At 35.2% G+C, this 23,719-nt stretch overlaps 1 protein-coding gene and 5 non-coding genes across 6 annotated transcripts in view; 1 reads left to right on the top strand and 5 right to left on the bottom strand.

Annotated features, from left to right (window-relative positions):
• Ltn1 (E3 ubiquitin-protein ligase listerin) overlaps nucleotides 1-23,719 on the top strand; it is a 124,662-nt gene that overhangs the window by 10,394 nt on the left and 90,549 nt on the right. Inside the window, exons 4-6 of the mRNA XM_081732734.1 lie at nucleotides 5,410-5,525; nucleotides 6,425-6,605; nucleotides 12,691-12,864. Of these exons, the coding sequence (XP_081588860.1) occupies nucleotides 5,410-5,525; nucleotides 6,425-6,605; nucleotides 12,691-12,864 (471 nt within the window). The remainder of the gene's footprint in view (nucleotides 1-5,409; nucleotides 5,526-6,424; nucleotides 6,606-12,690; nucleotides 12,865-23,719) is intronic.
• LOC145668682 (small nucleolar RNA U3) lies at nucleotides 14,603-14,810 on the bottom strand. The gene has a single exon (XR_014128064.1). It is a non-coding gene; the product is annotated as a small nucleolar RNA U3 (small nucleolar RNA).
• LOC145668669 (small nucleolar RNA U3) lies at nucleotides 16,641-16,848 on the bottom strand. The gene has a single exon (XR_014128061.1). It is a non-coding gene; the product is annotated as a small nucleolar RNA U3 (small nucleolar RNA).
• Nucleotides 18,786-18,993, bottom strand: LOC145668696 (small nucleolar RNA U3). The gene has a single exon (XR_014128068.1). It is a non-coding gene; the product is annotated as a small nucleolar RNA U3 (small nucleolar RNA).
• LOC145668664 (small nucleolar RNA U3) lies at nucleotides 21,014-21,221 on the bottom strand. The gene has a single exon (XR_014128060.1). It is a non-coding gene; the product is annotated as a small nucleolar RNA U3 (small nucleolar RNA).
• On the bottom strand, nucleotides 23,225-23,432 carry LOC145668656 (small nucleolar RNA U3). Its single transcript, XR_014128059.1, has one exon. It is a non-coding gene; the product is annotated as a small nucleolar RNA U3 (small nucleolar RNA).

Raw genomic sequence — 23,719 nt, 5'->3', positions numbered from 1 at the left:
ACTGAAATGATTCTACAATGTTTTCTTAAAGTTGAGAATAAGTTTATCCCCTTCTTCTTGGCTAATATTAATTCCAAGGAATGTACCGTATTAGCAAATGTTTAAAAATGTTTTGTGAAAATCCTGTAGTTTTAGTGATGTTGAACAGTAAATAAAATTTTCATACGTTAAGGCATACAAAAGACATAAAATCTGCGATGGTTTCTTCGTACTTCGCACTGCTTCCTCAGCGCATGTAAAAAGAACACTTGTTATGTATGAAGGATGGAATTTTCTGTTTGTCCATCTGTAGAATAAGAGTGATCAGATAAGTTTGCAGTTCGAGATGGACAATTTATACATCATGTCTTTCATGTAACAACATGTTTTCTTTAGATACTCTGAGTAAGAGATGAGGATTATCTCGAAACTGTTCCCAGATGTTGTGGCTTTCGAATGTTGTAACACTGTAATATATTTCATCCGGGCTGCAAATAAAAATGAACAACGTATGATTTGTTCCCTGTTTTAACACCAGACGTAACAGAAAGTGTGTAGCTGGTCATAATATTATACCTGAATCTAGAGTTGATATTTAACTGAAAATCTTTTCTTAATCTTTTATTTACTAAGCTCACTCGACAAGACAAGGCCGTTGGTACCGGGTAAATTTTTAGAAAAATGCGAATTTTCAGTTCGCTCTAATTGGCCTAGGCACGTGAAACAAACAAACAAACAAACAAAACAAAACAAAACAAAAAATAAAAAATACGGAGAACACAACAAAAATTTAAAATCTTGGCCTCAACGGTTTGGGGTGTGGAGCGAAAAATGACTCGCAAGTTTGATTCTTATTTTGTTCTGTCCCGCAGTGCGTTAGAAATTGGCCGTCACTGTTTTAACACATGGGAATTTTTACTTACTCTTAGTAGATACGCATCGCATCGTTTATTTATTTATTTATTTTAAAGATTGAGGTGAATTCACCCTTTATCCCGAAGAAGACATGCGGTACGTTTGTGAAGACCAAGAGAATTCTGTGAAATTTACGTAAAACTTATTTTTTTAGGATGAGTAGAGAGGAGTGTATTCATCTCTATATTTGTGTCTGTTTTAATTCGAATCAGTTGGATCAATTCAGAAAATCCGAAGAAATCGGAAGATAATTTAAACGTCGTTTTTAATCAAAATCGAATAAATTTTACATTATTATTATTATTATTGTTATTATTTTTTTGGGTGAAAATTAGTTTATTTTGATCTTATGCGTGATCAAGGCTCAAATAGTTTTCTTCTGACGTAGGCGCCAGTTCTGAAACACCACAATGATACAAATTCAATTTGAATATTAAATGTACTGTGTGTTTTGGCATTAAATTATAGTCACTGGTATAAATAAGTACAAGGATAACTTAGTGAAGAGGCAGTCCCTTGAAGATTAAAATGAAATGAAATTCTTCAGTTTTACTTCTCATAGATATGCCGTGTAGGCTAAAGAAGATGGTGATGATGAAAAATGAATGAAGTGGGAGAACCCACGCATATGATGTTCGTCCACCACAAAGGCAGTGCCTCGAAGATAACAGCAATTGAAGACAGTATCGGTGGATTTTTACGGAGCAGCAGTATGTGTTTTTCTGGATGAATCAGAATCCTCTAATGGTGTACCATTCATTGTTTTCAATCCATCCAAGTATATAGAAATAAAAACTCCTGTCAGGTAAAAATTGGGAATACTAATGTCGGAAAAAGCTAGACGTCAGGAATGAAATGGAATAAAACTTATTTTTACCTCTCATAATTATGGCTTTTTGGCTGAAAAGGGGACGGATGATTAATGAAAATGAATGATGATGAAATTTGTGAAATGATAATGCTGGAGAACCCCCAGAAAACCTACGAATAGGATGGCTAGAGGGTCGAAATATTATTTCCAGTCATCAGTGTTACTTGGCGCCCGGATTTTTTTATTTTTTTTTTTTTATTTTCGAGCCTTCTGCGTAATCATTCAGGTAGGGATGAAGTATATCCTTTTACTGTCCCATATATATAATTTCAGGGCTCATATCGAGTCATTTTTTTAACTAAAAGTTACTTTTTTTTCAAGTTGGTCACTAAAAGTTACTTTTTTTTTCAGATTTGTCATTAAAAGTCACTTTTTTGGGGAGGTAAAGTGACTTTTTCGTGAGATTTATGTTTTGCATTGGCAGTTTTCTAAGAAAAATATTATAAAAATAAATTGAAAAAGGCAGAAACTTGTTACTCATTACTTTGCTGCCACATGTGAAACAGTCAGCTTTATCCTCACTTCAGCTTTTATTCTTTCTAAAGGACAGTGGATGCTTAAGCTCTCAAGATGGGGTTGAGAACCCTTCTGTGTCTATTCTTTCTTCTATCATAATAGTCTGTTTTCTCTCGTAATAGTTAACGCTCCGCTCAACGTTGTGTGTGTGTCTTTGTGTCGTTCATCATGTTCGTCTTGTGTTATGCTTCTTGTATGTTCTTCTTAAGAGTAGGTGATAAATGCTCTCAATGCTAAGTTGAATATAATGTCTGGGATGAAGAAATTCGGAAATAGGCCAGAACTGGTTCCACTTACTCAGAAGCTTCTTACATCTGCTAAGTCTGCTTACCGTAACTACAAAGCATACTTAGAAAACCTAAGAAAACAGGAAGCTCTATATATATATAAAAGAGTAAAGGGAAATGATGAAACAAAACAGCAAACAAAGAGAGAGTTGTTGGAGAAATTGACAAAGGAAAAAAGGGGCATGATGAGATTTTAGTGGATTTGTGGTGAAGAATGTCATGTTTGTGGGTTTCCTCGTCTTGATTCCATTCACCCATCTCTTTTAGCTTTAAAGTTTGATTTCGATTATTATCAGTACTGTGTTAAATACTACAAATTAATGTGTTTTCTTGAAGTTAAATTTTCAGTTCCAAGTAACTGGATGATAGGTTAAGAAAGCAAAGAACGGTGTACAGTACCACTCAAAAAATTTTCGCACACACCTATTTGACTAAGTATCTACTATGGACGTATTATTTTGGCTTGAGAACTTTGCCGCTGTATGCCAGAGGTATTCTAGTCTAAAGCATAAGGTTTAGCGAGAGTTCGACCGGGACCTAAGGTATACTGGAAATGATATGTCTTAATTGTAAATCTTAAATTGGGCAACGCGAAAACAATTTGAAATATATATTGCATAGTATAAACAAAAGCGTTGAAGCTGAGGTAGCATAGTTTTGTGTGGAAGATATAGACATACCGGGTCAGTGCAGTGACAGAACTTCGAAAGAAGGATAAGTTTTACATGTTTTGTGGTTTTCTGTACTTTATTCATATGTTATCATTTTAAAAGCCAAAAATACGTATTTTGAAAAGGGTTTACAATAGTTTCGTATTCCTAATTTTTGTTTGTTGGAATACCAATGACTATCACTATGTATACGTGCCCACTGAGCGACAGTTGAGCACAGAAGGCCGTATATAGGCCATCGTAAGCACTTGAAAACGTGGTATTTATGCCTTTTTAAATGTTAACATATCGAACAAGGTACAGTGAACTACAGAAGATGTAGAACTTTTATCCTTTCAAGTGTTGGTCACTGTATGGACTCCGTATGTCTGTATCTTTCAAACTAAACTAATATGTTACCTCCCACATTTTCGTTTAAATAATTAATGATTTGATGATTAATGATTTATCATCTGGAATATCTCACAGATCCCGATCCCACTATCGTCAAATTTTATGCTTTAGACAGGAATACCTCTCTGTGACACATGGCGACTAAGTTCTGGTAACTCAAATCCGGTCTGCTCGAAAACTCTTGAACAATAATATAGATTTTACATTTTAATTCCATGCATATACGTTCCCTTAGCTTTCTTATTTTATATCCCTTATTTTGAAGCTTTTTGTCTGAAATAATAAACGAAAATTACAGTTGTATTTTTTACTACATATAATATTCATAGATTAGCATAAATCTTAAACATTGTGGAAAATTTCATATGCTGCACATTTCTTTGAAGCCCACGGAAACATTGATGGCGGAAGTACATCATGGTTGAGCCATCCATTTGGCCCATTTTCTTACTACAGTAAAATCTGTCAACTTGGCCACCTGCTGATCTTGGCATGGTTCGTCTTGAACCTGCATTTTCCCATAAAACATTCGTTAGTTATTACTCTGTAAGTTGGCACTTGTCTGTCTTAGAAGTTGGCCGCATTGAAGCTATGATGATAGTGATAACTTTACCTGCGTATCTTGGCCACGCACGCAAATTGCAGTTTTGTTATTTTTCTTAACTCTTTCATATTCTCATATGAGGCAGATGTTCTGTATTTGTGACTGGAGAAAAAGAAGCATGGATTCCCATGATTCGTTCTTGGAGGTCAATAAACCAGAATACTACCCTGATAAAGGGTGGTGAAGAAAGATGTGAAAAAGAAAAAGCACGTGGGCTACGCCAATTCAGGAAATGGTTGTACGTGTTTACCCTATCTGTTTTGGTTAAACCATTAGCTATATCGCCTTCTTTCATCAGTGGGAGCTTTAGTAATTCCGGAAAAATTCTCAAGGTTCAAGCTAACCATCTCAACTGTCAACTATTGGCACATGACGGCTTGTCGAAAGGTAGCGGAGGTTTTGAGATATGAATTCCCTTAAGATTTTCTCAAAACATCTTTTCCCCCGAGGGAAACATTTGTAGCTCATTAACAAGAGGCAGCTAACTACAAAACCCCATAGCAGAACATGCCGCGATCTGCGATGTGATCGCAGAAAATTTGCCGCGTTTGTGCAGAATAAGTGCCATGTAACACTGCAATAAAAGTATGATGGTATCATCTTGATTTTCCATTCTGGAATTGCTGTAGAAAATTTTTGACTTACAGAAGTTCATCGCAGAAAGACAAAGAAAGTTCTGCCATCGGGCTACAAAATTAGAATGTTCATATGTGCCAAAAAGAATAAAAAATATTTTGTTTTCAATCCGAATAGCACAGTGTACCAGATTAGTTTTCAGGAACAGAAAGGTATCTACATATAATAAAAATACTGTAGTAATTTTTTCTAGTACTGCATATTGTTATGATTACTATATATACACTATTTAAAACTAGCTATCGTGCCATTGCTTATTAAAATTTTACTGTCAAGTAATATTGGAAAGCCTATTCTAAAAGTACATCAATCGCACTTATTTTCTGTAAGTTGGCCACTTGTCAATGGAACTGATGGTGACCAACATAGACAGGTTTCACTATATGTAACTTAATTAATTTCATTGATCACTGATTTTAGTTAACGCACATTATTTGTGTCAGTAGATTGTGGTTTTCAAGTTTACGTACTTTAGAAGAGCATAGGTAGGAAAAAATCTTGTATTAATTTAGCTATTGTGTGCTTTTTACGTTTCAGAATGCGTTTCCTCCGGCCAAATTAAATGAAGCCATTATATTTTGTAAAGAAGATATATTGAATTATATTTATGACAACTTGGTGAATCAGACGGAACAGTCTTTAAGCAATCCAAAGTAAGTTAACATTAATAATAGAAATATTTCGAGGAATCACTTTATATTGCGAGCGGTGATTGTATTTGAAAACAACTATAAATAAAAAGCTGTACACAAAGCTGTTGGAGTTAAAAGAACCAAACCACTTCTCGTCAAAGGGAATTTGTATACAAGGTTGAAAGTGTACAAATTTGTTTGATGAGAAATGGTTTCTTTCTTTTTCTTTTTTTTTTTTTTTAACTTTTAAACGACTTTTTATCTATCCATGTTTCTTTCCCATTTTTAAATTTATTTTTCGAACTGATCTGAGGATGGAAATAGGAATTTCTGAAAGTACTTTGTAGATTAACATTTGGTCTGCGGTGAGTATTAAGCTTTTTTTTTTTTTTTTTTCTTTTCTGGTTTAAATTAAGTTATGAGATTGTACGAGACCGACCTGGAGTAGGCAAGTGGTTAGAATTCTTGTTTCGCAATCGGGTGCCTTGGGGTTAGAATCCAGTGGCCGGCCCATCTTGATTAAAATTTTCTCTTAGTTTCACTAGGGAAGTGTCGAGATGACACCTTTAAATATAAATTCTTGTATCTCCTTTTCAGTTGCAGCTATTGCTAATGTTCATCGTTAAAAATTCCTGTACAAATTGATATTGCAGGCTGTATATGACAGTTGTAGGACTTGCAAGTGTATAAACACTTTTGCAGGACTTTTATGAGGTGAGAATCCACTATAAATTAACGAAGAACCTTATATCAGACAGTAATAATTAATTCTGGTGCGAAGGAACGAAAATAACTTCTCTTAATATGCAATATAAATACCTCACGACTGAGCTATTAGCTAATTTTATTATTATTATTATTTACAATTGCTTTTTTATTGTTACGTTTCTGATATATTGGTTACATTTTCTTCTTGAAAGGACTACATCTCCTGAGGAAATGGAAGCGAAGTACCAAAGACTTTTATTTAGTAGTCTTCAGGCCTATTCCCGCTTCCTTCATAAAGTACCATCAGCTGAATTAAAGAAGATTGAAGAAACACATAAGAAACTACTGTCGGCGGCGAAGTTTTGGAAGTATTCGAAGTACACGATAGGAATGGTATGTTAACACATCTTTATCAAATATACATTATCAGTTGTTTAAGTAATAATAATAAATCTGTTAAGTAGGGACAGAAAGACAGTGAAATATAACTAGAAATCTTGTTTAATATGCAGCTCTATCCATCACGACTCAGAAATAATAAACACATCTGACCAGAGTGTATACACTTGTTTATTAAAAACTAAATTACAGTGTAACGGTTTCGACAACTTAACGTTGTCTTCATCAGACACTAACTGAGAGAGATATCTTAGAGCATAGATATTTATACTAAAAGTGAAAGTACTCAAATTACTTGTGTGCATGGGAAGCCACCTTGAGATGTACAAGGAAATCGAACCCGGGTCTCCGATGCCAAAAGCGCGTATGCTAACTGCTCAGCCACGAAGGAGCTCTTTATGCGGTTAGACTAAAGGAAACGAAGATGAGAAATGAATGAAATAGAGGAATGAGTAATGTGGGAGGAAACGAGAGAATAAGATGGGACCACGTTACACACATTCTAAGTAAAAAAGGTATAACTTCAACCACTAATTTCTTCAATTTCCTTGTACATCTCAAGGTGGCTTCCCATGCACACAAGTAATTTGAGTACTTTCACTTTTAGTATAAATATCTATGCTCTAAGATATCTCTCTCAGTTAGTGTCTGATGAAGACAACGTTAAGTTGTCGAAACCAAGTGTATACACTCTGGTCAGATGTGTTTATTATTTCCTTGTTTAATAATGTAGCTTTGTTTTACACATGACTTACGAAGGAGGACCAGAAACTAAGGTTACAAGGCCGATATTTATACTGTTTTGTCTCTTACAGAGGAATGAGGAGAGTGTGGTAATTTTAATACATGGAGTTGGCAACTGTGTAGAGTTTCAGCCACCCGCCACCTACGGCGCTAGTTGTATGTAAATACAAATGGCGACTTGTTTGGAAAACGAATCTCACGAAGAAGTCCACTCAGTTATTCGATTTCTGTGTGCAAAACATGTAACCGCTTCTGAAATTCACCGGCAGCTTGTAGAGGTTTACAGAGAGACTGTAATATTAGCATGTTGCAGAATGATGTCTTCCTTCACGATAATGCGCGACCTCATACAGCTCAGAAGACCACCACGCTGTTGAAGCAGTTTCGCTGGAACATTATCGAGCACCCTTCCAGCGAATTTCACCCGTTCGAGCATTTGAAAGAGCTCCTAGGAGGCCGTTGATTTGCTTCAGACAAAGAGGTGAAACACTTCATGACAACGTGGCTGAACACATAAGAACAGGATTTTAACCAGAAAGAAATCTTCAAACTCATCTCACGATACAACAAGTGCCTGAACCGATATGGAGACTATGTTGAAAAATAACCTAATGTGTGTCTATCTGTTGGCTGTATTGGTTGTCGGAAATATTGACTGCAGGCTTTGTCAACTTACTTTCTGAACACTCTTCGTATATGGCCATTTTAGTAAATTTTGGTGTGAGAGAAAGTGTAGTCTTGGTGAAAATGTTTAAGTCTCTTCATTATACGGTGTTTGCAAATCTAAGTCAGTGCTTTCATGAGCAAAAGTCATATATGCAGATTACATCTAAAATATAAGGTAGTCTATTTTCTTCCGTCGAATGAGGACATATCCATATGGGATCGAATCGATGATGCATTAAAGTCAAGTAAATGCGAAAATACTGGATGGAAGCTTTTTATCATTATCGAAGTAGTAGTTTTGTCTAATTATGTTCTTGGATTATCTATTCATTTGGGGCAAGACAATCATTTCATATAATCTACTAAATGATGGAAAATCTTCTTCAACAGAAAGATAAGTTCTTGATTTTTCATAATCAAAACCACAAGATCAACATTAAATAAGAATTCATGTAATTTGGGTAAGGACTGGAGTTAAGTCTTCGATGTATACAGGATAATATTGAAAGGAAATTCTCTGATTAACAAGAAGAAAGTATTTTCGAATAAATGAAAGCTACCACCTGACTAGAAGAGAATGTTAATGAATCCTTTCCTGAAATGTTACACTTCATTTTGTTGTTGATGTGTTTAAAAGATATTCCTTTTCTTTATAATTTCTTTTTAAATATTAGGAAGACCTAGGCGCAGATAGGGGGACAAATATTAAGATGGCTCTTGCAGTTATAGGAATACAAAGTACAAACTGGATTGAACTGGCTGACGGTAGAAGTCAGTGGAGAGTTTTTGTAAACGCTGCATTGAACTTCCGAGTTCCATAGTCCATAAAGTTAGTACGAGGGCTGTATAAAAGTAACAGACGTTTTGAAATTTAAAAAAAAAAAAAAAAAAGTAACAGAATGAACAAACCAAATTGTATTATATACATTTAAAAGGTACATTCTTAAGCTATTTTTCCACATAATTGCCATGCATATTAAAACACTTATCATAACATGTAACAAGTTTTTCAGTACCGCCACGGTAGAAATCTGCTGCCTGCGATTTCAACTACTGGTTTACACTGGCATGCAGTTCGGCGTCAGTATCAAAGCGTTGTGTAGCGAGCCATCTCTCTATCGCTGGGAAGAGGTGGTAGTTGATAGCACGAATTTTATCGTCGATTTGCCTCACTAGTTCATCAGGCACAAGGCTAGGTCTACCATTGCGGTCCTCATGGTGAACGTTGGAATGGTCATTTTTAAAATCAATGCACCATTGCCTCACTCGGCCTTCACTCATTATTCCATGTTTGCACGCTTCACACAGTTGGCGGTGGATTTCAATTAGCTTATGGTTTTTTGCCAACAAAAACGTAATCACAGAACGCACCTCACAAGAGGCGGGATTTTCTATTGTAGCACACATTGTAACACGTCACAGAAAGCACAATAAGAGCGTCACAGTCCTCATGCTACCACAACTGGATGCGTACCGTCAAATGGGGTGAATAGAAACACATTTTTGGCTATATGAGTATATAAGTCTGGTGATGTTAAAGATTTCGCGTATCAGATTATTCCAAAGAAAAGGTCTTAATATGCTAATGAAGTTCAGTAAACGTCACATTAATTTATCACTTCCACTTTCCTTCACCTTGATTTTTCTTGATGTTTCTATTCATCCCATGGGTAGGGGTGAATAGAAACAATGACTTTATTTTCATTGTTTCTTTTATACTATTGAAAAGGTAAAAAGAAACAGCGTATTTGTTGAAACGAACTATTTATTTAATACCTGCAAGATATAAGTTCAATAAGACCAGTATTACATAAATTACAAACTGATAAAACAATACAATGCACAATATAGGTACAAACGACCATATTGTTTTGATGATTTTTGAATAAGATTTAAACCACTGAAATCACCAGGGAAACTTATGAGTTGAGTTGATTTTGAGGTTATCGTCCCGTTCAGCAGCGAGGCTATATGAGACGTGGACCTACTAATTAACGTGGAATCAGAACCACATGAGCTCCCGCCGGGAATCGAACCCGGGTCTCCCACGCCAAAGGCGCGTACGCTAACTGCTTAGCCACGAAGGAGCCCAAAACTAATCATATACTTAAAGCGTGTTGGCGAACTCCTAATAAAACCCAACAGTTTCGTAACAATATCCTCATATAGTAACAACGATTCTTCAGAAGTTTCTGAAAATTTCATTGTTTATGTGCCCTCTTATAAAACACTCCCACATATCCATCATGTTCACATTTTCGCACTTGGGTAGTGAATAGTCTCATCGAGTTTTAGTTTCTCATAAACCTTTAGCACAGCAAAATCACCAGCTTTAGAAAACCATCATCTAGTTCGTGATCGTCTGGAATGTTGTCTTCTGGAAAGTTGTCTTTCTCCTCTTCCGACCACACAAGGGTAGGTTGAGTTTCGTGTGATTTGATGAAAATGTATCATTTTCAGAAAACAAAAACCAAAACTCTTACCAGAAACATCTATTCGTACTCTCTTCTTCCCTTGTTTAATTTTTTCATCTTCTCTCATGCTCTTGAGAAGATCCATAAGGGAACGGTTTAGTCTGAGATATCTTTTGCTGTTCTGTTTCTTCTCGTTCATTGTCTCTTTTTGGCAGCATCCTCAGTATTTGGTCTCGACAAAGGGAAAAAATTCCACACTTTTCAAATCCAGCCCTGATATTTTCCTCCTCCAGTTTGTCACACACATTTTTTTTAGAAGACTTGGAAATTTGTTCTTGGAGATGGTTGATTCATTCCTATAAGGTCCTTTTTTCCGCTTCTCAAGAATTTTCCACTCCTCAAGAAGTGTTTCTATTCATCCCACTAATTAAAGATCATAACAATAACCCAGTAAAGTTAAATTTTGATTAGAAATAATTTACAAAATTAAAACTTTTACTATGAGGGTCAGTAAATGAAACGACAAACTACAAAATAGGCATATGTTCAAATGTAACCAATATGAAAATGTCATACTTACCAAGAAAGTTTGAGGAGCGCTAAAATACCGTGTAAGATTTCAGTAACACATTAATGCTACTGCCGTCTACCTCAGTGTTCCCAACTCAGTAAAACATTTTGTCTCTGCCCTAAACACTTTAGCCGTATAAGACTACGTTAAGAAATTTCAGTTTTCTTGATTAATTTATCGTCCAGATAAATCCAAAACTAATCTGGGAGTTCTGTTTCTATTCACCCCATTTGACGGTACTGAGTGTGGCAACGTTCTGACAGCAAGATGGCGACTCTAGCCCTGCCCACTGCCGCGATAGGCCAAAACGTCTGGTACTTTATGGACAGCCCTCGTATCCCAGACAGCATGTTTGCTTGCCGCAAGCTTGCCTGTCGCTTTTATTTGATTTTATTTCGCTTTGGCTTATACACAAAAGCTTATTTCTGCTTAGCGCAAGGTGCGGGCAACCCACGCTTCACTTGCGAGACGCTTTTCTTTAGATTGAAGTAAAAAGCAGCGCGCGTTCGATTTTCAGTTGTTCTCAAAAACCACGTGACGCTGACCTCTTAACTTTCGGCGATAAGGCAGTGTTCGCGTTGTTAGCGTCTTGTTAGCATTCAGCTTGAATAAAGGACAAACTTAATTATTTTTTTTTTTAATTGTGCCGTCTAGTACTCTAGTCCCACGTACCTATAATGTCGCTCTTTATTTCCTCATATTTTGGTAACCATGAGGCATAACGAATTGTAGTATTTATGTATAAAGCATAAATGTGAACATAGATGGCAGCAGGTTTCAGCCTACTTATTTAGCGAAAGAATACAGAACTGTTGCAGATATTTTAATATAAACTTCAAGTTTAACTTACAGTATAAACTTTATCTGAACGCTGTGTTTAAAGTATAAACATTTTTCTGCGTTTTTATATAAAAAGGTAGAAATTTCAAGTACTCGCGGCTAATATAACAACATATTAGATATTTGTAAGAAGCAACGGCACGTTGCTTGTCACACCTAAAACGTAACAATTATGCTTATTTTGATGTTTTGCAGAAGCGGATCGGAGACGGGTGTTTTCACGGTTGTGCATTTGCTTCAATAAATGGGAAATTGAGGGGACAATATATTGTAGCATAAATTTAGTCAGACGGTTAAATTATACTGATTTCATACTGTTTTATCTAAATTCGCTTACTGCAAGCTTCCATATAACTTGTTTGGCGTGTGTTTCGCTTGCAATAAGCTTATTAAAGCTTGCCATTGATGAGAATACGCTTATAATTGGCTTGCGTTTGAGATAATTTGACTTGTGAAGACAAGCTTGCCCCAAGCCTTGTCCAGATGTAACTAACTAGCTTGCAGCAAGCTAATTGGCTTGCATAGTATAGCTTGCGGCAAGCTAATTGGCTTGCATAGTATAGCTTGCGGCAAGCTAATTGACCTTGCGACAGCAAGTTTGTGGCAACTTGCAGCAAGTTTAAATTGCTGTCTGGGTATTAATGATGTTGCACAGATGAAAATATTTTAGTGACAATAAAGTGGCCCCATGTCAAGGATTATTAAAATATTTATATTCTTCACATTACTTAATTTCTGAAATTTACAATACGAATATGAATGAAAATACAGTGAGTGTGAGAGTTCTTTTTTTCCTTTATACCAATACTTTTGATAATACAATAATTGCATGATTCTGTTGCAGATTCGCGGGTCATGGTTCTCCTCTCTGATTTCTCTGTGTCAGCAGATACCAGAATTAGTGTCAGAGCATGCGTCGCAGCTTGTTCCATCTGTGTTTAACAATTTAGACGAAGGCGATCCTTCAGTGATGGCTCTAGTTTGGGAAGCAGCACTTCATGCATTAGTCACTGTAAAGGTAAGAGTGAATTTCGCACAACTACCTATTATATATATAAAGTAAAAGCAAGAATTAATATTTTATACGACGTGCTCCGAAAATACTTGTAATTCAGAATCGTAAATTAATTATTTGTATTTCAGTACTGGTTATATAAAGGTGACCGGAAAATAAATGTAAATTCAGAAGCATATTCTACAGGTATAGACTATCAGAAAGGTCCGTGGAAACATATATATCCCAGAAATGTATACTTTTCGAGTTTTCAAAGGATGTCCATGACAGAAAAACGTAGTACTTGACATGAAAATAGACGAGATGTAAACAAGCACCCACGCCTGGATACAGTTTCACATCGGCGTCTTAATGTCCTAAACGTAATCTTAAGTAATTTGCATTAGTGAGCGTGGCTACCAGACCGCAGATCCTCATAATGGATCCAAATGTAGAATTACGTAGGGCGATATTAGCACAAGATATCTACAAGATAGTTCTCGAGGCTGATACAAATAAGTGCATTTTTATCTTTCTCAGGTTATGTCTTGAAATTAACATTGACAGTAGCTGGTAGATTATCAATCTGTCGCAAATAGAACAGTACATGTTAGGTGTGTTCGTTGGAATGTTTAGATTATATATTGAAATTAGTAGCTGTCCGATTTATAGTGACAGTGTAGCGAAGGATCATCGTTTGTATCAAGAAAGATTCCCTGACGAAACATTTTAAATGTTACTCTGGTGGATTCATGTGATAAACCAGGTATCGTTGAACACCCCTTCCAAAGCCGGAAAACAAACAAGCGAGAACATTACGTTGTAGAAGGCATTTTCTTTCGTCAGTGTGGTGGCTAAAATTTCCACCTGATGTAAACGACAAATTGGTTACGATGGCAGTGGAAGATTGGTGTAATATCCTTTGAGTGAGATTCAAAATAGCGGATAGTAGGATGGCGGCCTCTCGGTCTACTGTATCCCTACAATTACCAATTCCGGTTACCTATGCTTGCTTTTATTTTATAATGGAAAGTAAGACACTTTTGACTCACCCTGTATATGGGTTATAGAGACTTTTTTAGGATTCGCAACGTTAGTTTTAAAATGAGTCATTAATCAGAGAATAAATAAAAGTTTAAAAAAAAGTAAAGTCCACTCTACATTCGTAAAATTCATCCATTTGTTTATACAATTTACGAAAATTTATGCTGTCAAACAGTAGTTTTTAACGCGTTAAGAAACTTCTTCATATTGCTTGAGTTCATTCAAGTTAATTATAGAAATTATTAGGATCATCAAGTCGAGGAGGCTTAGGTGGGCAGATCATGTAGCTAGGATGGAAGAAAGTAGAAACGCTTCAAGGTCTTGACAGGAAGACCAATCGGAAAACGACCATTAAGAAGACCTAGGAGCAGATGGGAGAACAATATTTAGATGGACCTCGCAGAAATTAGAATACAAAGTAGAAGCTGGCTAAGGATAGAAGCCATTGCAGAGCTTTTGTGAACGCGGCATTGAACCTCTAGGTCCTATAAGCCATAGAGTTAGTTAGTTAGTATCAAGGAGAAACCAAAAGATGTCCCAGTAAATAACCACTGAATTTTGTATTGTAAAGTACAAAATTTTTATAGTACTGTTTAGGACTCGAAACTGGTTAACTTTAAAATGAATTGATAATGAGAGATTCAATTAAACTTCCATAAGTACCTAGGTTTGATATTCTTAATTCTTTTAGCATTGAAATTAGTGAAAATTTATGTAGACCACTCAGAAAGTTACTTTTCCTTCCACACTTCGTTATGAAGTGATTGCGATCATCAATGACCGAATAATCAAAGAAGATTATACAGGTCGTTTTCACGATCAAGAAAAGTAACGATAGGTCATCATCGTGGTTTAAGTGACTTCATCATTTCGATAAAGACACATGCCAATCATACTACAGAAATGATCCTGTGAAGTATGATCTTAAGTAGAAGTGATGTTGGGTATCGTTATTAGCCGAAACTAAATGAGAGAAACCGCAAGAAGAAAGTTATAGGGTTATAGTTATTATAAGAGATACTTTACCCAGTCTGTACTTATTAGTGACTCGAAACTAATCGTTATAAAATACTATTTTCAGTGATAACTATTGATCTGTAAGCTTGTACTTGCCACAATGATGAACTAAACAACTGTGAGATATTCTGCTGCCATCTGTGGAGCATTTGTATGAAGAACGTCCGCGGCTTCAGTCTGTGCTGAAATATATAATGAGTTTCATTATTCCTTTTTTCTAATTCTCGTGTATTTGGGGTTTCAATGTTTTTTTTCCTTTGTTTTGGGACGCGCTTTTTCGTATATTTCTCCAATTTCCTTAGTTTCCTTGCGTAAAATGTTGTCATTCTTATGTCCTGTCTGGCGACAAACAATATTCCTTATAGATATTGCAAGAAATATTTTTTTACGCCCGAAAGTTGTCCTATGTCTGTCCTCATTTCTTTAGTGATATCGAAACTAATAAGTCTTAAGCACTTTCAATATTTTATTCGCACAAAGTGAAGAAGCTAAGAAAGGAGTTTTTTTCTTCTTTTGTTTGTTTGCTTTTGTTCGTATGTCTGAAGAATGTTTGCCGTTATTCGTTTAGTCAAATTGGAAATAATGGGTATAAATTCTTGTTTCATTATCGAAACCTTATATATTTTCGAAGTTTCCGTACTGCCACGATGACAAATGACATCGTGGTAGTACATCCCTCATATTGCGGGACAACCTGCCTCTTTGGTGGGTTCAGCAAGAGATTTGCACGATGCGATGTGTTCCAGAAAGATATCCGATTTCCAGTAAAATTCATGGCCTGTATTAATCATGGTTATCAAAATTCACTTTTATTCATGACCTATATCAATCTTCTGCAGAAGTTAGTTTCTCTGAGCTTCAGAGAATGAAGTCTATTGTTTGATGTTAAAATCTATCCACAATAAAGTTAGAGAGAGTGGAAAATCTACCCATATTTTGAGATTACTCATAATCATAATGTGTGAAGAAGATGATGATTTTTTGCTATAACCTAATATCATAAAATACGTTATACTAAATACTTGGTTTAGGCCTTCGAAATCATCCCCATTAACTGCGGTGAAATCAGCCAGGTACATGTGTTTAACGGGGTAAATTCTCCCCAACCCTGAAAGTTTTTTTTATATAGCTGGTAGGGTGAGAAATTTATCGATCTTGATTTTGATCGAAATGTTTTCCATTTTGTTGACGCTTCCCAATTCTCATTGCTTGAGGTTGAATCCGCAAGAAATGAAAGGATGAATTCATCCTAACTTTCAAAAGTATAATTCACAATAATTTTTACTAAAAATGTATATATTTACTGAGTTTCTGTTAATCGAGCCTCTGAATTAAGCGAGTCAGTAGTATATATATGGAGAGAGAGAGAAAAAGAGAAAGATTAGAGTTGCAAAAGGTGGCGTGCTACTGCTGTTGCGGAACACTAAGTCTCAAAACTTTGAGCTTAGCCGTTTTTCATCCTGCATCCCTACAAATGTCATTATCAAAGTGAGACCAAAAGATGTCGCAGAAAATAATCAGTTTTTTTTTTTAAAAAAAAGATGAGTTTTGTATAATACTGTACAAAATTTATTTACCAGTGTATATCATTTTTGAGGGCTCGCGAGTGCGTAACTTTAAAATGTGTGGATAATGAGGAAATCAATTAAACTTCCTTTGTGACGACAAAAACTAACCAGTGAGGATGGAGTGATTGTTAATTCTTTGGCATTGAAATAAATTAGTGAAAATTACGGTAGACCACTCAGAAAGTTACTTTTCCTTCCACACTTCGTTATGAAGTGATTGCGATCATCAATGACCGAATAATCAAAGAAGATTATACAGGTCGTTTTCACGCTCAAGAAAAGTAACGATAGGTCATCATCGTGGTTTAAGTGACTTCATCATTTCGATAAAGACACATGCCAATCATACTACAGAAATGATCCTGTGAAGTATGATCTTAAGTAGAAGTGATGTTGGGTATCGTTATTAGCCGAAACAAAATGAGAGAAACCGCAAGAAGAAAGTTATAGGGTTATAGTTATTATAAGAGATACTTTACCCAGTCTGTACTTATTAGTGACTCGAAACTAATCGTTATAAAATACTATTTTCAGTGATAACTATTGATCTGTAAGCTTGTACTTGCCACAATGATGAACTAAACAACTGTGAGATATTCTGCTGCCATCTGTGGAGCATTTGTATGAAGAACGTCTGCGGCTTCAGTCTGTGCTGACATCTATAATGAGTTTCATTATTCCTTTTTTCTAATTCTCGTGTATTTGGGGTTTCAGTGTTTTTTCCTTTATTTTGGGACGCGCTTTTTCGTATATTTCTCCAATTTCCTTAGTTTCCTTGTGTAAAATGTTGTCATTCTTATGTCCTTTGTGGCGACAAATATGACAACGAAACCAGTAAGAGATTGGTTTATTATTATTATTGGTGGAGGTAGTAGTAACAACAGAAATAGTAGCAATAGCAGTAGCTTAAGCGTTTGAAGAAGACGATCATTTCCCTTATATCGTATATTGAAACCCTAGATATTAAGAATCAACCACTCTTTTGCATTCTCCACAGAAGAACAAAGAAATATTCCTTATAGATATTGCAAGAAATATTTTTTTACGCCCGAAAGTTGTCCTGTGTCTGTCCTCATTTCTTCAGTGATACCGAAACTAATAAGTCTTAAGCACTTTCAATATTTTATTCGCACAAAGTGAAGAAGCTAAGAAACGAGTTTTTTTGTTTGTTTGTTTTTGTTCGTATGTCTGAAGAATGTTTGCCGTTATTTGTTTAGTCAAATTGGAAATAATGAATATAAATTCTTGTTTCATTATCTAAACCTTATATTTTCGAAGTTTCCGTACTACCACGATGACAAATGACATCGTGGTAGTACATCCCTCATATTGCGGGACAACCTGCCTCTTCGGTGGGTTCAGCAACAGATTTGCACGATACGGTGTGTTCCAGAAACATATCCGATTTTCAATAAAATTCATGGCCTGTATCAATCATTTTTATCAAAATTCACTTTTATTCATGACCCATATCAATTTTCTGCAGAAGTTAGTTTCTCTCAGTTTCAGAGAATGAAGTCTATTGTTTGATGTTAAAGTCTATCCACAATAAAGTTAGCGAGAGTGGAAAATCTACCCATATTTTGAGATTACTCATAATCATAATGTGTGAAGAAGATGATGATTTTTTGCTATAACCTAATATCATAAAATACGTTATACTAAATACTTGGTTTAGGCCTTCGAAATCATCCCCATTAATTGCGGTGAAATCAGCGAGGAACATGTGTTTAACGGGGTAAATTCTCCCCAACCTTGGAAGTTTTTTTTTTTATATAACTGATAGGATGAGAAATTTATCGATTTTGATTTTGATCGAAATGTTTTCCATTTTGTTGACGCTTCCCAATTCTCATTGCTTGAGGCTGAATTCGCAAAAAATGAAAGGATGAATTCATCCTAACTTTCAAAATGATTTTCTGTTAATCGAGCCTCTGGATTAAGCGAGTCAGTGATATATATATATATATATATATATATATATATATATATATATGCACTAAGTATGAAATCTTTGAGCTTAGCCGTTTTTCATCCTGCATCCCTACAAATGTCATCAACAAAGAGAGACCAAAAGTTGTTGGAGAAAATAACCAGTTTTTTTTTTTTTTTTTCAAGATGAGTTTTGTATAATACTTTACAAAATGTATATAGTAGTGTATATCATTTTTTAGGACTCGCAAGTGCGTAACTTTAAAATGTGTGGATAATGAGGAAATCAATTAAACTTCCTTTGTGACGACAAAAACTAACCAGTGAGGATGGAGTGATTGTTAATTCTTTGGCATTGAAATAAATTAGTGAAAATTACGGTAGACCACTCAGAAAGTTACTTTTCCTTCCAGACTTCGTTATGAAGTGATTGCGATCATCAATGACCGAATAATCAAAGAAGATTATACAGGTCGTTTTCACGCTCAAGAAAAGTAACGATAGGTCATCATCGTGGTTTAAGTGACTTCATCATTTCGATAAAGACACATGCCAATCATACTACAGAAATGATCCTGTGAATTATGATCTTAAGTAGAAGTGATGTTGGGTATCGTTATTAGCCGAAACAAAATGAGAGAAACCGCAAGAAGAAAGTTATAGGGTTATAGTTATTATAAGAGATACTTTACCCAGTCTGTACTTATTAGTGACTCGAAACTAATCGTTATAAAATACTATTTTCAGTGATAACTATTGATCTGTAAGCTTGTACTTGCCACAATGATGAACTAAACAACTGTGAGATATTCTCCTGCCATCTGTGGAGCATTTGTATGAAGAACGTCTGCGGCTTCAGTCTGTGCTGAAATATATAATGAGTTTCATTATTCCTTTTTTCTAATTCTCGTGTATTTGGGGTTTCAGTGTTTTCTTTTTCCTTTATTTTGGGACGCGCTTTTTCGTATATTTCTCCAATTTCCTTAGTTTCCTTGTGTAAAATGTCATTCTTATGTCCTTTGTGGCGACAAATATGACAACGAAACCAGTAAGAGATTGGTTTATTATTATTATTGGTGGAGGTAGTAGTAACAACAGAAATAGTAGCAATAGCAGTAGCTTAAGCGTTTGAAGAAGACGATCATTTCCCTTATATCGTATATTGAAACCCTAGATATTAAGAATCAACCACTCTTTTGCATTCTCCACAGAAGAACAAAGAAATATTCCTTATAGATATTGCAAGAAATATTTTTTTACGCCCGAAAGTTGTCCTGTGTCTGTCCTCATTTCTTCAGTGATATCGAAACTAATAAGTCTTAAGCACTTTCAATATTTTATTCGCACAAAGTGAAGAAGCTAAGAAACGAGTTTTTTTTTTTCTTTTGTTTGTTTGTTTTTGTTCGTATGTCTGAAGAATGTTTGCCGTTATTTGTTTAGTCAAATTGGAAATAATGAATATAAATTCTTGTTTCATTATCTAAACCTTATATTTTCGAAGTTTCCGTACTACCACGATGACAAATGACATCGTGGTAGTACATCCCTCATATTGCGGGACAACCTGCCTCTTCGGTGGGTTCAACAGATTTGCACGATACGGTGTGTTCCAGAAACATATCCGATTTTCAATAAAATTCATGGCCTGTATCAATCATTTTTATCAAAATTCACTTTTATTCATGACCCATATCAATTTTCTGCAGAAGTTAGTTTCTCTCAGTTTCAGAGAATGAAGTCTATTGTTTGATGTTAAAGTCTATCCACAATAAAGTTAGAGAGAGTGGAAAATCTACCCATATTTTGAGATTACTCATAATCATAATGTGTGAAGAAGATGATGATTTTTTGCTATAACCTAATATCATAAAATACGTTATACTAAATACTTGGTTTAGGCCTTCGAAATCATCCCCATTAATTGCTGTGAAATCAGCCAGGTACATGTGTTTAACGGGGTAAATTCTCCCCAACCCTGAAAGTTTTTTTTTATATAGCTGATAGGGTGAGAAATTTATCGATCTTGATTTTGATCGAAATGTTTTCCATTTTGTTGACGCTTCCCAATTCTCATTACTTGAGGCTGAATCCGCAAGAAATGAAGGGATGAATTCATCCTAACTTTCAAAAGTATAATTCACAATAATTTTCATTAAAAATGTATATATTTACTGAGTTTCTGTTAATCGAGCATCTGAATTAAGCGAGTCAGTAGTATATATATGGAGAGAGAGAGAGAGAGAGAAAGATTAGAGTTGCAAAAGGTGGCGTGCTACTGCTGTTGCGGAACACTAAGTCTCAAAACTTTGAGCTTAGCCGTTTTTCATCCTGCATCCCTACAAATGTCATTATCAAAGTGAGACCAAAAGATGTGGCAGAAAATAAGCAGTTTTTTTATTTTTTTTTAAAAAAAGATGAGTTTTGTATAATACTGTACAAAATTTATTTACCAGTGTATATCATTTTTGAGGGCTCGCGAGTGCGTAACTTTAAAATGTGTGGATAATGAGGAAATCAATTAAACTTCCTTTGTGACGACAAAAACAAACCAGTGAGGATGGAGTGATTGTTAATTCTTTGGCATTGAAATAAATTAGTGAAAATTACGGTAGACCACTCAGAAAGTTACTTTTCCTTCCACACTTCGTTATGAAGTGATTGCGATCATCAATGACCGAATAATCAAAGAAGATTATACAGGTCGTTTTCACGCTCAAGAAAAGTAACGATAGGTCATCATCGTGGTTTAAGTGACTTCATCATTTCGATAAAGACACATGCCAATCATACTACAGAAATGATCCTGTGAAGTATGATCTTAAGTAGAAGTGATGTTGGGTATCGTTATTAGCCGAAACAAAATGAGAGAAACCGCAAGAAGAAAGTTATAGGGTTATAGTTATTATAAGAGATACTTTACCCAGTCTGTACTTATTAGTGACTCGAAACTAATCGTTATAAAATACTATTTTCAGTGATAACTATTGATCTGTAAGCTTGTACTTGCCACAATGATGAACTAAACAACTGTGAGATATTCTGCTGCCATCTGTGGAGCATTTGTATGAAGAACGTCTGCGGCTTCAGTCTGTGCTGACATCTATAATGAGTTTCATTATTCCTTTTTTCTAATTCTCGTGTATTTGGGGTTTCAGTGTTTTCTTTTTCCTTTATTTTGGGACGCGCTTTTTCGTATATTTCTCCAATTTCCTTAGTTTCCTTGTGTAAAATGTCATTCTTATGTCCTTTGTGGCGACAAATATGACAACGAAACCAGTAAGAGATTGGTTTATTATTATTATTGGTGGAGGTAGTAGTAACAACAGAAATAGTAGCAATAGCAGTAGCTTAAGCGTTTGAAGAAGACGATCATTTCCCTTATATCGTATATTGAAACCCTAGATATTAAGAATCAACCACTCTTTTGCATTCTCCACAGAAGAACAAAGAAATATTCCTTATAGATATTGCAAGAAATATTTTTTTACGCCCGAAAGTTGTCCTGTGTCTGTCCTCATTTCTTCAGTGATATCGAAACTAATAAGTCTTAAGCACTTTCAATATTTTATTCGCACAAAGTGAAGAAGCTAAGAAACGAGTTTTTTTGTTTGTTTGTTTTTGTTCGTATGTCTGAAGAATGTTTGCCGTTATTTGTTTAGTCAAATTGGAAATAATGAATATAAATTCTTGTTTCATTATCTAAACCTTATATTTTCGAAGTTTCCGTACTACCACGATGACAAATGACATCGTGGTAGTACATCCCTCATATTGCGGGACAACCTGCCTCTTCGGTGGGTTCAGCAACAGATTTGCACGATACGGTGTGTTCCAGAAACATATCCGATTTTCAATAAAATTCATGGCCTGTATCAATCATTTTTATCAAAATTCACTTTTATTCATGACCCATATCAATTTTCTGCAGAAGTTAGTTTCTCTCAGTTTCAGAGAATGAAGTCTATTGTTTGATGTTAAAGTCTATCCACAATAAAGTTAGAGAGAGTGGAAAATCTACCCATATTTTGAGATTACTCATAATCATAATGTGTGAAGAAGATGATGATTTTTTGCTATAACCTAATATCATAAAATACGTTATACTAAATACTTGGTTTAGGCCTTCGAAATCATCCCCATTAATTGCTGTGAAATCAGCTAGGTACATGTGTTTAACGGGGTAAATTCTCCCCAACCCTGAAAGTTTTTTTTATATAGCTGATAGGGTGAGAAATTTATCGATCTTGATTTTGATCGAAATGTTTTCCATTTTGTTGACGCTTCCCAATTCTCATTGCTTGAGGCTGAATCCGCAAGAAATGAAGGGATGAATTCATCCTAACTTTCAAAAGTATACTTCACAATAATTTTCATTAAAAATGTATATATTTACTGAGTTTCTGTTAATCGAGCATCTGAATTAAGCGAGTCAGTAATATATATATGGAGAGAGAGAGAGAAAGATTAGAGTTGCAAAAGGTGGCGTGCTACTGCTGTTGCGGAACACTAAGTCTCAAAACTTTGAGCTTAGCCGTTTTTCATCCTGCATCCCTACAAATGTCATTATCAAAGTGAGACCAAAAGATGTCGCAGAAAATAACCAGTTTTTTTTTTTTAAAAAAAAGATGAGTTTTGTATAATACTGTACAAAATTTATTTACCAGTGTATATCATTTTTGAGGGCTCGCGAGTGCGTAACTTTAAAATGTGTGGATAATGAGGAAATCAATTAAACTTCCTTTGTGACGACAAAAACTAACCAGTGAGGATGGAGTGATTGTTAATTCTTTGGCATTGAAATAAATTAGTGAAAATTACGGTAGACCACTCAGAAAGTTACTTTTCCTTCCACACTTCGTTATGAAGTGATTGCGATCATCAATGACCGAATAATCAAAGAAGATTATACAGGTCGTTTTCACGCTCAAGAAAAGTAACGATAGGTCATCATCGTGGTTTAAGTGACTTCATCATTTCGATAAAGACACATGCCAATCATACTACAGAAATGATCCTGTGAAGTATGATCTTAAGTAGAAGTGATGTTGGGTATCGTTATTAGCCGAAACAAAATGAGAGAAACCGCAAGAAGAAAGTTATAGGGTTATAGTTATTATAAGAGATACTTTACCCAGTCTGTACTTATTAGTGACTCGAAACTAATCGTTATAAAATACTATTTTCAGTGATAACTATTGATCTGTAAGCTTGTACTTGCCACAATGATGAACTAAACAACTCTGAGATATTCTCCTGCCATCTGTGGAGCATTTGTATGAAGAACATCCGCGGCTTCAGTCTGTGCTGACATCTATAAT

Source organism: Thermobia domestica, chromosome 1 (assembly GCF_964235325.1).
Source record: "Thermobia domestica chromosome 1, izTheDome1.hap1.1, whole genome shotgun sequence".
In the NCBI taxonomy this organism is placed as follows: domain Eukaryota; kingdom Metazoa; phylum Arthropoda; class Insecta; order Zygentoma; family Lepismatidae; genus Thermobia; species Thermobia domestica.
This window is presented reverse-complemented; position numbering and strand designations above follow the sequence as displayed.